Here is a 15017-nt window from a genome sequence, read left to right as displayed (position 1 = left end):
ACAGGCAGAGACCCTGAGAGAGCAACACAGACTGAGGCACAGTCACGACACCGCACTGCACACAGGCAGAGACCCTGAGAGAGCAACACAGACTGAGGCACAGTCACGACACCACACCGCACTGCACACAGGCAGAGACCCTGAGAGAGCAACACAGACTGAGGCACAGTCACAACACCACACCGCACACAGGCAGAGACCCTGAGAGAGCAACACAGACTGAGGCACAGTCACGACACCACACCGCACTGCACACAGGCAGAGACCCTGAGAGAGCAACACAGACTGAGGCACAGTCACGACACCGCACTGCACACAGGCAGAGACCCTGAGAGAGCAACACAGACTGAGGCACAGTCACAACACCACACCGCACACAGGCAGAGACCCTGAGAGAGCAACACAGACTGAGGCATAGTCACGACACCACACCGCACTGCACACAGGCAGAGACCCTGAGAGAGCGAGACAATAATGGAACAAGTAAAGCTTTATTCCATGCTAAACAGCCGAAACGTTGTGTTTCTTTTCTTCCCTTTTCAGCATGGAATAAACCTATACTTGTTCCTTTGCAGCCTATGCATGCTGACGTATCTCCCTACTTGAACTACTTCAAACACAGTAATGGCAAAGTGATACATAAACAGGGAAGTGAGTTTCCCATGATGCTATGACACTTACATCTTAAATTTGCCTTACCATGGGTTATCGTATTTAGGCTGGTGCTTTACAAGACCTTTCTGAGCTTTTACCATGATTCAGATTCACTTTTCTACACTTTGAATCCACAATCATTCTGCTGTCTTATACCCTCACTCCTCAGAGATACCAACTGCCTGCAAGTTTGGCTGGTCACCGCAACCCCTGTCGCAGGGGACTCGGGAGAATGAGGCCCTGTGATTGCACTTTTCTGCACTGCCCACCACCTGTGTACTGAACCCCTTTTTAGTGTGACTGGTGCAGCTCTGCTCTGCCCCTGCCTGATGTGATCGGTGGCTCGCAGGTCCAAAGTGACCACAGAGCTCCACTCTGCCACAGGACAAGGGATCCTGTTGTGGGAGCACTCTCCACTGTGTCCACTGTCTGGGGGTGACAGCACTTCTGCAACGGGCTCAGTGTCACTTGTCACCCTGTGAGAGTGACAGGTGCAACTCTGCTCTGCCCTGTTGCAATTTAAATTATGATCGCTTTGGGGCTAAGAGGGACCACAGCAGTGTTCCCCAGAAACTGGAGAACTCCACTATGCCAGGGGACCAGGTTTCCTTCTACAGAAGCATTCTATACCATTTAGGCAAGTTACATGTGACATAAGCCTGAGCCCTGATACTGGAGCTTCAATGTGCCTCACACTGTAGTGAGAATCATCTGGAGGAGCAGTACTTCTCACACAGAGAGCACTGCTTGCTCATTGCACCAGGTCTCCTGGCTGACACTAAGCCATCCAGCGCAAGCAGTGCTCAGACACTTGAAGAATCGCAGCCACACCAGCTAACAGGCATGAACCCCAGGCATGAACTAGTGACATCTGGAGTATACGGCTCAAGTCTGTGGTTTGAGTCAGTGTCATTCTTGGTCACGCCACTCTGCAACTCCATCTTTTGCTTTAACAAGACAGCACATGGACAGAAAGAGACCCAAGTGTGAAATACAAACACACACACCAAGTGTTGATACACACTGAGACAAAACACAGGGAGGGGGACACCCAGAAACATCCACGTTGAGAGTGACAGAGAACGGCGCTGACAGTCACTGACTTGACACTAATACTGCAAGATGAGATCGAGCGACACAGACCGAGACAAACTGACAAAGCCGCACACAGCAAGAGTGATGCAGACCAATGATGCAGACTTCAAACCCACGCGTAGACTGACAAGCACACAGGGAGAATTTTTGGAAGACACAACAAGAAGGCACAACGACACTGAACCCAGGGGACACTTACAAACACAGCCGGCTCGATGGGCAGGGGGTCAGTGCCTTTGTGAGCTGGGGGAGGCGGGTGGACAGTTGGGGAGGGGGAAGAGGAAGGGGACGATGAAGAGGGGGCTGGCTGGCGCTGCACAGCCCCAGCGTCTGAGGAGGGCGGAGCTGGGGGGGCAATGGGGGGCACCTCTGCGGCCAGGACCTTCCCCACCGTGGCTTCTGATCCCTGCATGACCCCAGCGAGATCGGGGTAGGATGAGGAACGAGAGCAGGAAGTGGAGGAGGAAGTGGAAGATGTAGACGAGTGGGGAGATGTGTCAGAGGAGGAAGGGGCGGGAAGGGCAGCAGGGGTGGGAGGCGGAGGCAGGGCGTCCTCCCCTGCAGGGGCAGCAGCAGCAGAGGCTGTCGTCACTCCGGCAGTCACAGAGGTGGAGGATTGAGGGGGGGAGGTGGAAGAGGTGGGAGGGGTAGCTGCTGGGGAGGTCCCAGACGCACTGTACTCCTGGTACAGCAGCGTCCTCAGTTTCTCGTCCAGGGTCTTCATGCGGTTGTCTACGAACTCCACCTTGGGCGGCCCCTCGCTGTCGGACTCAGCCACGGACGATGGCTGGGCAGGGCTGGGTATGGAAGCAGGCGTCAGGCCTGACTGGCTGCCTTGGGGCAGCACGCCCCCCAGTGGCTCCACAGGGGACATGGCAACTGGAGCACCAGGGAGGCCAGGAAGGAGGCCCGGTAGGGGTGGCAGAAAGGGCTCTGAGGCACGAAGTTTCTCCTGAGCCAGTATGGACTCACTGTCCTCGCGGTCTGCGTCCCCCGATGCACATACTGACTCCTGGCGGGGCAGCTGCTGGGGCAGGAGGTCACAAGGCTTTTGCTGTAGCGACTGCAGCTCCCCTGGCTGCTGCTGGGGTTGTGGTTGCTGCTGCTGCGGCTGCTGGATCCCCAGCCTCTGCCGTAGCTCCAGTTCCTGCTGCTGCTGCTGAAACTGATGCTGCAGCTGCGCTTGTCCTTGTTGCAGAGGCTGCTCTAGGTGCACTTGCTGCTGTAGCTGAAGTGGCGGCCGATGCTCCAGAGGCTGTGGATTCAGTAGCTGTTGCTGCGGGTGATTTATCTGCTGTTGCTCTATTAGGTGCCCCTGCTGTGGTTGCAGTTCTGCTTGTTGTTGCTGAGCCTGTTGCGCACATTGCTGCTGTTGCAGCTGTAATTCCTGTGCCTGCGCCTCTGCTTGTTGTTGCTGAGGCTGCAGCGTAAGCAGCTGCAGTGGTTGTTGCTGCTGCAGCTCTACCTGTTGCTGAGGCTGTGTCACTTGCTGCAGCTGTTCTAAATGTAGCTGAAGCTGCTGTTGCTGCAGTGGCGATGATTGTTGCTGAAGTAACTGCTCTGGCCGTGATAACTGCGGCTGCTGGGTTTGCTGTGCTAACTGCTCTTGCTGTGCTCGCTGTTGCAGCTCTAGCTGTTGTTGATTCTGTAATTTTTGTTGTTGGTCTAGCTGTAGTTGCTGCTCAATGTGTTGCTGTTGTAATTGCTGAAGCTCTATATGTTGAAATTTCTTAAGCTGTTCTATTTGAAACTGCTGCTGCAGCTCTACTTGCAGCTGTCCAGGTGTCTGTGTCTGCTGCAGCTGTCCAAGAGGCTGTGCCTGCTGCAGCTGTCCAAGAGGCTGTGTCTGTGTCTGCTGTAGCTGTCCAGGAGGCTGTGTCTGTTGTAGCTGTCCAAGAGGCTGTGTCTGCTGCAGCTGTCCAAGAGGCTGTGTCTGCTGCAGCTGTCCAAGAGGCTGTGTCTGTTGTAGCTGTCCAGGAGGCTGTGTCTGCTGCAGCTGTCCAGGTGTCTGTGTCTGCTGCAGCTGTCCAGGTGTCTGTGTCTGTTGTAGCTGTCCAGGAGGCTGTGTCTGTTGCAGCTGTCCAGGAGGCTGTGTCTGCTGCAGCTGTCCAAGAGGCTGTGTCTGCTGCAGCTGTCCAAGAGGCTGTGTCTGTGTCTGCTGCAGCTGTCCAAGAGGCTGTGTCTGCTGCAGCTGTCCAGGAGGCTGTGTCTGCATCTGCTGCAGCTGTCCAGGAGGCTGTGTCTGCTGCAGCTGTCCAAGAGGCTGTGCCTGCTGCAGCTGTCCAAGAGGCTGTGTCTGCATCTGCTGCAGCTGTCCAGGAGGCTGTGTCTGCTGCAGGTGTCCAAGAGGCTGTGTCTGCTGCAGGTGTCCAGGAGGCTGTGTCTGCTGTAGCTGTCCAGGAGGCTGTGTCTGTGTCTGCTGCAGCTGTCCAGGTGTCTGTGTCTGCTGCAGCTGTCCAGGAGGCTGTGTCTGCTGCTGCTGTCCAAGAGGCTGCGTCTGCTGCAGCTGTCCAGGAGGCTGCGTCTGCTGCAGCTGTCCAGGAGGCTGTGCCTGTTGCAGCTGTCCAGGAGGCTGCGTCTGCTGCAGCTGTCCAGGAGGCTGCGTCTGCTGCAGCTGTCCAGGAGGCTGCTTCTGCTGCAGCTGTCCAAGAGGCTGCGTCTGCTGCAGCTGTCCAAGAGGCTGCGTCTGCTGCAGCTGTCCAGGAGGCTGCGTCTGCTGCAGCTGTCCAGGAGGCTGCGTCTGCTGCAGCTGTCCAAGAGGCTGCGTCTGCTGCAGCTGTCCAGGTGTCTGTGTCTGTTGTAGCTGTCCAGGAGGCTGTGTCTGCTGCAGCTGTCCAGGTGTCTGCGTCTGCTTCAGCTGTCCAGGTGTCTGCGTCTGCTTCAGCTGTCCAGGTGGCTGTGTCTGCTGCAGCTGTCCAGGTGTCTGCGTCTGGTGCAGCTGTCCAGGTGGCTGTGTCTGCTGCAGCTGTCCAAGAGGCTGTGTCTGCTGCAGCTGTCCAAGAGGCTGTGCATGTCCAGGCAGCTGTAGATCCTGTTGTAGCTCAATTTGTTGCTGTTGCTGTGGCTGCAGCTGGTCCTCAGATGAAGGGTACTCTCCTGCCACTCCAGCACGTCCCTCTTCTGACCCCAACTCCACAGTGGATGCAGGAGCACAGGGGAATGTGGGCAAGGCTGCAGCAGAGGCAGACAGGGAGGCCGGAGCTGAGGCTGAAAGTGAGGGCAAGAGGGAGGCACCAGTCCCAGCTGCACTGAAAGACCCTGACCGTTGACTTCCCTCACCATCTGGGAGAGAACGAAATATTATTATGGTAGTACTTAGAATTAATATTCTTATTACATTTAAGCAAACTACTCACTGATATCATATATTTTATTATGATCGCTCACCCATTATAACGTGAAATAACCCATAAAAACATTAAATACATTGTTTTTGTAATGTTCTTGTCAGTTCAGAATTTAAACTCTTATTTTTTCAGGTTAAATAAAAAAAAGGTAAAAAATTAAATTTTCCTTTGGCTGCGCACTTGTACTGGATAACAAAGGAATGGGAGGTTGAGTCAACTAAAGCAAACCTGGAAAATCTGCATTTTTCAATTCTGACTGCTCTGGGAGTAGCCACAGATTTCTGAAATCCTGGTCTTCCAGATGGCAGCTGTGCCCTAAGTTACCCTAGCCCCTTTTGTTATTAACAAATAAACCATCTGAATTATTATTCACAGACAACACCCATTCTTCCCTCAAATATGTTTTGAGGAACTATTACAGACGGTGGCACAAGGCACCTCACACATCACAGCCTTGCTTACCGCGTCTGCGTCACACTTCTCCTCAAATCCGATACCACCTGGCAGCTCTGGGCACTGCTGAGGATTCGCTGGTGAAAACGATTTTCTCTGCTCAGAAATGACGCTTTTTGCGGCTCACATTGCGGCCAACGGGAAAGATCAGCCCACGCCTTTTTAACGAAGGCGTTTTAATGGATACCGTGCAGCTACGGGAGCTGTGGGTATCCTGGGAGAAAACACGACCTCTCCAAGGGAAGGGCAAGGTGAGACGGTCATTTACTGGACCCAACCGTGATGTTTTGAGCAGGGCTGAAAACGCACATGGAAACAACAGTGGAGATACCTTTGTCTGTTGCCGTGGTTCCGGGAGCATCTTGCCCCGCTGGCTGTGACGTTGTGGAGGAACCAGCAGGGGGCGTGGGGGCACCCTGGGCTGACTGGGAGTCTCTGTGTTTAATCGTCTGGTTGATGAAAAACCTCCACCGGCCGACGGGAGAGGACTGAGGGGCAGCATCCACTGAGAGGAAAGGGGAGAGATAAAAGGGGGGCAAAAGGAGATGGTGAGAACAGGAAAAAGTGTCCGAGAGAGAAAGAGAAGCAGAGACACAGAGGAAGCAGGAAACAAGTGAAGAGGGCAGTGGGAACAGAGAGAGGAGAGAAAATCCGCTTACTGAGCGTCTTTTAACAAACGGGTATCTCTCAACATCCTTCGTTAGTAACAAAAGGTTTCCCTCTCCATGTTCCTCACGCTCTCTTGTGACCCTGAAAGGAAATGCTGATAGCGCAGTGCGCGGTACGGCTCACTCACCACTGGGCGGGGCAGGTGGGTTGATGTGGAGCTGCTCCATCGATCCAGTCTGCAAGGCAAAGGAAGATGGAAAGGTCAGGCTGCTTATGTCCACAAGAATGGTCCTTTCTGCATGAGAGGTTTCGTCAGACAAACGAGAGCTCTGTCCAGCTCCCAAAAGTGGTTCGGCAGCAGATGAACTCCAGGACGTCACCTCACCGCCCCTCCGTAGGATCTAGGACCCAGAGGATCGGTTTCAGCTACAGCACTGGGTGTTTTGCTCCAGACACCCACAGCTCTTTGTGTAAATGATCACCTCCTAACATCAAACAACCACCTGCTTTTGATCCGGTAGTAATGTGTAGTAAGCATTGTGTAGCAATTCTAGTAAGCGGTGCTGACATCTTGTAGAGATGGAATAAGTGTGCAGTGTTTGGGGAAAAAAGTTTAGATGTAAATGTCTTTAGATGACCGTTTTAAGCTTGAATGATGGGTTACGTGACAGGACTCCTCTGCTTTAGAACAACAGTCTACACCTGTCTTGAAAATTATTTTTCTTGTTGTGTATAGGTTAAAACAACAGTGAATTCTGCTACACGTGCGAGTTGAGTACATGTAGATATCAGGGAAGCTGCTGCTGAGCTGACAGCACACAAATGCTGCCTTCTAGACTCTACTTCTACCACTTTTAACAATTACAGTATTAACAAGCAGACAGAATCTCCTCAACCACACAGCTCCTTCGAATAACAGTGATAAAATATAAGTAGATAGATGTCACTAAATCCACCCATCCCTCATCAGAAAGCCACTTCTTTCTGGTACGGGTCATGGAAACCTGGAGCTGAGCCTGGACACACAGGGCTTAGGTCTGGACTGTACCATGGATAGGTCACCACATCACTGCAGGGCACACTCCCTGGCACTGGGGCAATTTAGAGACACCAATTAGCCAAAGATAGAGCGCATCAGTGAGGAACAAAACTGTCCACCTGGAAGAAACCAATGTGAACATGGGGAACATGCAAACTCCACACAGAAGGATCCAATTCCAGATTCAATCCCTGGACCCAGGAGCTGTGAGTCAACAGCACTAACTGCCTCATGCCAATGCGTTTCCTTAAATAGAAAACACTTTCATTATCAGCTATACAGCTTTTCATTATCTCAACACATGCCAGTGAAGTGCCATGCCACTGCCAGTGAAGATCTGTTTTTCTGGTGAGAGTTTCTATCGACTAACAAGAGTGCACACTCTGGTGAGGTGTGGGTGGTGTTCAATGCCTTCTCCCTTGGGTCTAACCTGGCTGCTGCTCTCCCCGTCTCCCACCAGAGGGCAGCGTGAGCGCAGGATCTCCAGTGCTTTGCTCACAATGGCCCTGAGCTCCTCCACAAACTTCTCCCTCTCCAGGTCCAGCACAAAGTCTTCCTCCACCTGGAAACACAGCACTCAGCATTGATAACACATACGCACCGACATGCTGTATACTGTTACCTCAAGCGGAGTCAACATAAATGAATAACATACAGAGAAGCACAGAGAGCAGTCAACAAACCCTTTTCCTCTAGAGGGATTTAAAATCTGAAGTAATGGCATACAGGACACATACAATGCACAAGACATGAGGCAAGTCCTTTCAGCAGCAAAGTGATGTGCTCTTGATTTAGTGTGGGTTTATTCTGAAAAGTGTGTCACCAACTGAAGTTTTGGCAGGGCTGGTTCAGGCGGCACACTAAAAACAAATCACAATACTAGCTTCTCCATGTGTTAATGGTATAGGTAAAAGTTGTGACTGAAGCCTGATCTGACAATGCAATGACAAATCAAGCACGGAGCAGGAGCCCTCAGCGCCCTCTGCTGGTAAGAGGTTGGAATACACAGTAAACAGAACCTATAATGCAGTACTGTCCTCGAACACCAGCACAGAGCTTAGTTGACACACAAATCGAGCTACTCATAAAAAACATATTTGCAGTGTTTAATCAAAGATGGAACACCCTAAAAATGAAAGAAGCTGAATCAACTCAAAATTCTCATTCACACCTGCCATACTGATGAGAACCTGCCTGGAAATCCCTGACAAATTTCTGCAGCAAGCAAGCCCCCCCTGTAAATCATGCACAGCTCAGAAAGAGGCCGATCTTGAGATGCTCTGATAAGACTGCGCTCTGCCGTGTGGCGGCCGTCCGCGCTGCCCCTCACCATGTAGTCTGCGATGTCTTCAGGCGCATCGCCCTCTGTGTCAAACTTGAACGTCACCATCTTGTTGTTGTGAGTCTCCAGCTGACACTCCACCATGTTGTCTCCGCTGGACGACACCTGAGAGTGAGAGTGTGTGGTCCAGTGAGAGGGAGGAGGAGACACAGAAAGAACAGAGATACAGTGAGAGGACACAGATACAGAGAGAAAGGGGTCCAGTGAGAGGGAGGAGGAGACACAGAAAGAACAGATACAGTGAGAGGAACAGATACAGAGAGAAAGGGGTACAGGGAGGGAGTCGATGTAGAGATACAAAATGTGGGCAGAGAGGAAGAGAGAGAGAGGAAAAGGGAGAGAAAGATAATGTTGAAACACCACTCTTGTTGCCAGGTGTTGTCGGTCTTGGCGATTTAATTTCAGCCTTCGAGAAGGCAGCATGTTTGAAGCCTTGTGGCATACACACCCTGCTTTGTGTCTTTTCAGTGAAAGCACAGTACAAGCCTTAACACTATACACACACATCCGCCCAGGAGGCTGAAAACACTACGAATCCAGGCAACGCCAAGGACAAAGCTGGGGCCGGGCCTGGAGAGCCGCGGGGGCCTGACCTGCAGCATGAACAGCTGGAAGCGAGTGGCTTTTTCTGTCCGCTGGCAGGACGAGCGTCGCTGGGATTTCAGTTTCTCAAGCTTCCCATTGGTCGCCAAGCTCCCCTCCTCCCCATTTCCTGGAGCAGCACTGGGACACACAGAAAGAGGAATCGGAACCGGGCTGCTTTTCGCCCACTCCCCCCCCCCAGCATCAAAAATGGAGGTGCAGGCAGGAACACCACTGTTCTTTACAGCTTTGCACCTGTGTGTTACTACCCGTGAGAATAAACAATTTCAATACTTAACAAAATGGGTTTCACAGTTTTCCACTACCCATCTAACTCATTTACTCGGATTCGGATTAAGATTCCGAGATATTTCATTCCAATTCTGGCTGTCACTACACTCCTCCCTGCCCGGACCAGTGGTGGTACAGCCAAGCAGGTTCTGCCCCTGGGGTCTGAGAGGAAGGTGATTCCTTTGTGCTTTGTGCTTTACGCTTACAGTTTTACAGTGACTCCCTTGCTCTTTCACTCTAACAGGGCTGTGTGACAACAATAGTTCTACACCGCCTCTCATCTACGGATTGTGGTGTGCTCATGATGGCTACGGAAGAGCTCATCGGCCAACGACATCAGCAGTTTTTCTGCTAACGTGGATGAAACAACAGTATGGGCAAGGCCTCCCGTTCAATGTCCAAAATTTTTAATTTGCTCAAACAACACATTTGAAAAACTACAATTAAGTCAAATTGAAAAATGTTTCATGTTAAACCTGTTTAATATCTCATTGATTTTTTTTCTTTGTTTTTGAAAGAAAACACACTATGTCAAAAAAACTCGAAAGACAGAAACCTCAGAATCGCCTCCTCCCTTCCTTCCCTGGGCATGGGGTTTTGCACTCCCTGTAAACTCTCAAGTCTCTATGTTGTTTTAGGCATTCAGTCGGTCTTTATTTCAGCTCTGCAGAGCACATAACTCCTAGTTATGTTTCTTTACCTCTCTTTTCGGAGTGAGTGGTACCCTCAGGAGGTTAAAGGTTAGCAGAAGGCGTTAAGTTACCTGGGCGTGGTCTCTGGTTTCACTGGCTGGGCTGGCTGGGCCGGATCACCACCCAAGATGCCAAGGGCGTCCTGCTGGCTCTACAGGACCGACACAAACAGAAATCAGCGCCGGAATACAGCAGAGGTCTTCAAGGTTTTTAAAGACACTGCAGTCTAGTGATCTCCTGTTACCCCATGCAATCCCTAAGGTGTACTGAAAGGTGTTGCCCCCTCCCACACTAAAAAAAGCCTGACAGGGAAGGCGTTTATTCAATACTTGTCTATCTCCGGTTTCCGACGTGCTGATGTGTCTGAGAGTGCAGAGCCACCGTGTCAGAAGCGCGGGAGGGCTGGTCCCTTCCTGCCCCGTTCTGTGCGTGCGTGCCTGACCGACCGGGGGTCGCGTGCGCTGTACCTGCGGCGGGATCAGCGGGTCAGCGGCCGGCGCTGGGGCAGGGAGCAGCGGCTGGCTGTTAGCAGTCGAAGCAGGGAGAGGCGCTGCGCACTGGGGCGGGGTCTCTGCGGCGGCTGCATTCTCCGCGGGCACCGGCTCCGCGGCGGCGGCCTGAGCGGGAGCACCCGGGGAATGCCCAGGTGCCGGCAGGAGGACGCTGCCCCCTACAGGCTGCAGGAGGCCGGAGGAGGAAGAGGAGGAGGGAGGGTAGCTGGGGTAGGACTGCGAGGGGCCGGGAGGTGGCTTTTGGTGACCGAGGAGAGCAGGCTGCGGCTGCGGAGGTCCGCCAGTCGTTGCTCCCTGGGTCTCGGGGAGATGGTGCTGGTCTAGGGATGCCCAGGCGGCCGGGCCCGAGGTCTGAGCCACGGCCTGGGCCTGGGCTTGTGCTGGCAGACCAGGCTGCTGGTGCTGAAAGTCTAAGAAACCGTGCAGTGAAGACGGGGGAGGGGCTGCCAACACCTGGCTGTACAGTAGAGGCGGCACGGCCTGCTGCTGCACCGGGGCCTGCTGCTGGGGTATCTGAGCTTGCTGTGCTTGCAGGGTGGATGCTTGAGGCTGCTTCACTATTTGACTGTGCTCTTGGGGGGTCAGCCCCACCTGTGGAGGTATCTGAGTGTGCTGCAGAGGCATCTGAGCTGGCTGCTCAGCCGCTTGGCCCTGTAGATGGTGCTGCTGAGCAAGGAGCTCCTGTTGTCTTAACAAGTCCAGGTTCTGTTGGTGCTGCTGTAGCTGTGAGAGCTCGTGTTGCTGTGGGAGGTGACATACTGCCTCTGGCGGAGCCGACTGCTGTTGTGGTGGTTGCCATAGATGCTGTATGGACTGCTGCTGCTGCTGCTGCAACAGCCGCATTGACTGCGCTAACTGCTGGGTGGCTTGTTGCTGCTGTGAAACCTGTTGTTCCTGGGCAACAGGTTGATGTTGCTGGGCAACAGGCTGATGCTGCTGTGCTGCTTGCAGTGGTCCCTGCTGCTCTGGAATGTGCGGTTGTGCAAGCTGTCGCGGCTGTAAGGGCTCTGGCTTGTTGAAAGCCGCCTGGGGGTGTGGCAGCTGTGGCTCATTCTGGATCTGGGAGTGCTGCTGGAACTGCGCAGCTGGGTGAGCATGGGGTTCAGCTATGCATGGGGCGTGGGGTGCTGGCTGCGCAACGTGGGCAGGAGGCTGAGATGGACGTCGCTGTTGTTGCAAGTGTGCCTGAGCCTGCGCGGCAATTTGGCCCGACTGTACAACCGGCGGGGGTGGCGTTTCGTGTTGTGTCGCCACCTGGGTTCCAGTCGGGGCTTGGGGGAGCCTCTGTGACAGCTGGGGCAGAGGCTGTGCTTGCTGGACCGGCGCCTGCACGAGTCCTTGTGTCTGAACCCCTGCCAGCTGCTGCTGCGCCTGCGCCTGCCCCAGCAGCGTCGCCCCCTGCTGCCCAGGCTGCACCCCTGGGGCTGGGGACGGAGGGGGCTGCACCCCCTGTTGGACCTGCCCCTGCAGTAAAGCCTGCTGCTGCATCTGCATCTGAACCTGGAGAGGCTGCGGCCGCTGCTGCGTGGCCTGGGGCGCCGGACCCTGCGTCTGAATCTGGTAGTGCTGGGCCAGCTGAGGCTGCACGTGCGGGGCCTGTTGCTGATGTTGCGAGACGGCCTGCGAAGGCTCGGGTGGCGCCTTCTGCGGTGGCAACTGGACTGGCTGCGGCCCTGGATGAGCCACGCCGGGGGGCTGAGATTGCTGCTGAGGGATGGGGGGGGGATACACCGTCTGTTGGCCCTGCTGCTGCTGCTGCTGGCTGTCTGGCAGGGGCCGGGCCTGCAGCTGTGGACAGAGCTGGGGCGGATGGGGTTGCGCTGAGGGGGCCAGGGAAGGGGGCAGGTAGAACTGCTGCTGCAAAGCCTGCTGGCTGGCCTGTGCCGGGTGAGATGGGGCCGGCTGCTGCTCAGGCAGCTGCAGGGGGAGCTGTGGCTGCTGGGGCTGAGGCTGGAAGGCGAGCTGCTGGTTCTGCTGCTGGATAAGATAGAGCTGCTCCGAGCGGAACTGGGCCTGCATCTGAGCCTGGGCCTGGGGGTACTGAGAGTCCACACCGGAAGGCACCGGAAACGCTCTCTGCTGCTGCAGCAGAGCCTGCTGCTGCAGGACGGCGTCCTGGAGGGAGCGCCCCTGTGTCTCGGTGGAGCCCTGGGCCTGAAGGGAGGCCCGGTGCTTCTCCGCATGGAGGGCCGGAGCCCGGGGCTCGGCCGGAACGTGGGTCTGCAGCAGGGCCTGAGGAGCCGGGGGCGCAGCGAGCTGCGGGTGCTGTTGCTCGTGGAGTAAACCTGCCTGCCGCTGCTGCTCCATTAAGAACTGGCTCTGCGCGGGTGGAGGGTGCGGCTGCGTGTGTCCAGGATCCGGCACAACGGACAGAGACTCCACGGCAGCCACCACCACCCCTCCCCCGCCCTGCAGGGGGAGCTTCTGCGCCGGCTGGGAAAGAAACGCTGGGTGCGGGTGCTGCTGGACGACCGAGGAAGGCGGGGGCTGGGATTCGGACAAGCCCGCCTGCGCCGGAGGGGGCTGGGGGGAAGGGAAGGCCTGGGCCGGCCTCAGCGCGGCCTGCTGGGGCTGCGGAGGGTGTTGGTGCAGCGAGTCTTGCTTCTGCAAGGGGGCGGCGGTGAGCTGGGGTGGGACCTGGGGCTGCGGCAGGGAGGATAGCGCCTGCTGGCCGACCCCGCCTCCTCCTACCCCCCCAGCCTGGGGCAGGTAGGGCCCCCCGGGGTGGGAGTCTCGGGGCTCGCCCACTGAGAGCGGCGCGGCCAGGGGGGCGTTCGGGGCAGAAGCCTGCGGCGACACCAGGGGCTGGAAAGGCTGGGCGACAGGGAGGGACAGAGAGGGGGCAGTGGAGGTAGAGGCAGAGGAAGAGGAGGAGGAGGAGGAGGAGGAGGAGGGAGGGAGCGAGGCAACGATGCATGACTCCGAGACGCTTGACCCCCCTCCCACTGGCAGCTGGGTCAGGAGCTGTCCCTCTGCGCCATGAGACGGCTGCGTGGCATCGAGCTGCTGGAGGGGCTGATTAGAGAGGAGCGGATGGAGGGAGGGAGGGAGACAAGGAGCGGAAGAGAAAGAAAGAGCGAAGCATTGTTAGCGTGGGAGGAGTAGACTGAGTTGCCAGAGAGCGTCTGTGACAGTACAGGATGAATCATTCGCAAAACTAACATTCGTTTAGCCGAAATGAAAGGATTGACTTTCAACAGCTTTTTACACGAGCAAAACACCTTCAGTCCTCATTTTATGGCCATCACTACAGACATTTAAAAATAATGTAAAATATAATGTTTTAAATATCGTTTACACCCCCCTATGTCCATTGTGCATAACTCGGACAGTCATCCTATCCCAAGTACGAAATCTCACTCTTCCTGCTCATTAATATTTACATTTAGGCTTACCATATTCCCCCATTTAAACTTAATTTGGTTCCTTCATTTATTTGATGTATTCTGCCACATTTGCCACAAATTTCCATTACCTGCGTTTTAATGGTGTGGAGGAAAATAATATTTTTTTTTTTCAGTGAGTTTCAGACTTCTAATGCATGAGTCAGACTGATGTATGAGTCTGACAGACTGGACCTCAGCATCAGCTGGACAGACAGACAACTTCAGACGCACATAAGCAGTAGATAAAACAGGCACAGAAACCCCGATACTTCAGACACTTTCAATAAAACAAACATACAGACAGAGAAGACACAGACAGGGACAGAGAGTGAGTCGTTGTTTGTTTTGCTATTAATAATTTTATTGCGTTTTACACCGATCTACAAACATGGACAACAACGGACAGGATGAAACATAATACAAGGACAAAAGCAGAGAAACAACAACGTAACCGCACACTTAAACAATTATCCCCTGCTTCAGGGGTAACGGGACAAGACTGTGCTCCAGAAGCTGTCAGACTGAGCGACAGGGAGAGACAGGTGTTGAAGCAGAGAGAGACACAGCGGCAGACAGCAGTGGACCTTCAGACACACAGGAAAAGAGAGCAGAAGATGAACAGTTTTGGAGAAAGGCAAATGGTGAGATGGAGTAAAGAGGTACAGAGATTCAGAGAGGTAAAGACAGGGAAAAGGCAGGCAGCTAAAGAGGAAGAGGCACAGACAGGGCGAGAGGAAGAGGGAGCCGTCAGTGAAGGAGTTTACCTGTGAGAAGTGCTGCCCAGCTCCAGCTGAAACCTGGGGTCCTGCGACAGCCGGCTGAGGCAAACTCTGCATGGGGACAACCGTGGGCATCGCGCTCGGCAGAACGGGCATGCTCTGCACGGCCGGGCTCTGACCCGCTGGCAGACCCACAGCTGGGCTCTGACCCGCCGGCAGCATCTGAGGGTGGGACGTGCCCCCTGTTCTCTGTAAAGCCCAGGAGGACAGGAACATCAGAGAGGTCGCAGAGAGGA

General features: G+C 54.5%; 1 protein-coding gene across 3 annotated transcripts in view; it reads right to left on the bottom strand.

The window, feature by feature from the left end:
• wnk3 (WNK lysine deficient protein kinase 3) overlaps positions 1 to 15017 on the bottom strand; it is an 83064-nt gene that overhangs the window by 16517 nt on the left and 51530 nt on the right. For 2 of the 3 annotated variants that reach the window (XM_088940459.1, XM_088940467.1), the window contains exons 11-19: positions 14767 to 14970; positions 10572 to 13631; positions 10176 to 10255; positions 9133 to 9262; positions 8528 to 8644; positions 7628 to 7759; positions 6346 to 6394; positions 5881 to 6054; positions 1949 to 5031 (exon numbers count right to left, since the gene is read on the bottom strand). In XM_088940459.1, coding sequence (XP_088796585.1) covers positions 1949 to 5031; positions 5881 to 6054; positions 6346 to 6394; positions 7628 to 7759; positions 8528 to 8644; positions 9133 to 9262; positions 10176 to 10255; positions 10572 to 13631; positions 14767 to 14970 — 7029 coding nt within the window. The remainder of the gene's footprint in view (positions 1 to 1948; positions 5032 to 5880; positions 6055 to 6345; positions 6395 to 7627; positions 7760 to 8527; positions 8645 to 9132; positions 9263 to 10175; positions 10256 to 10571; positions 13632 to 14766; positions 14971 to 15017) is intronic. The other variant, XM_088940476.1, reaches the window with a different exon arrangement.

The sequence above is a fragment of the Atractosteus spatula genome, chromosome 2 (genome assembly GCF_055471065.1).
Source record: "Atractosteus spatula isolate fAtrSpa1 chromosome 2, fAtrSpa1.hap1, whole genome shotgun sequence".
NCBI classification, from domain to species: domain Eukaryota; kingdom Metazoa; phylum Chordata; class Actinopteri; order Semionotiformes; family Lepisosteidae; genus Atractosteus; species Atractosteus spatula.
Note: the sequence above shows the minus strand (reverse complement) of the source record. Positions and strands in the feature narration are given on the sequence as shown.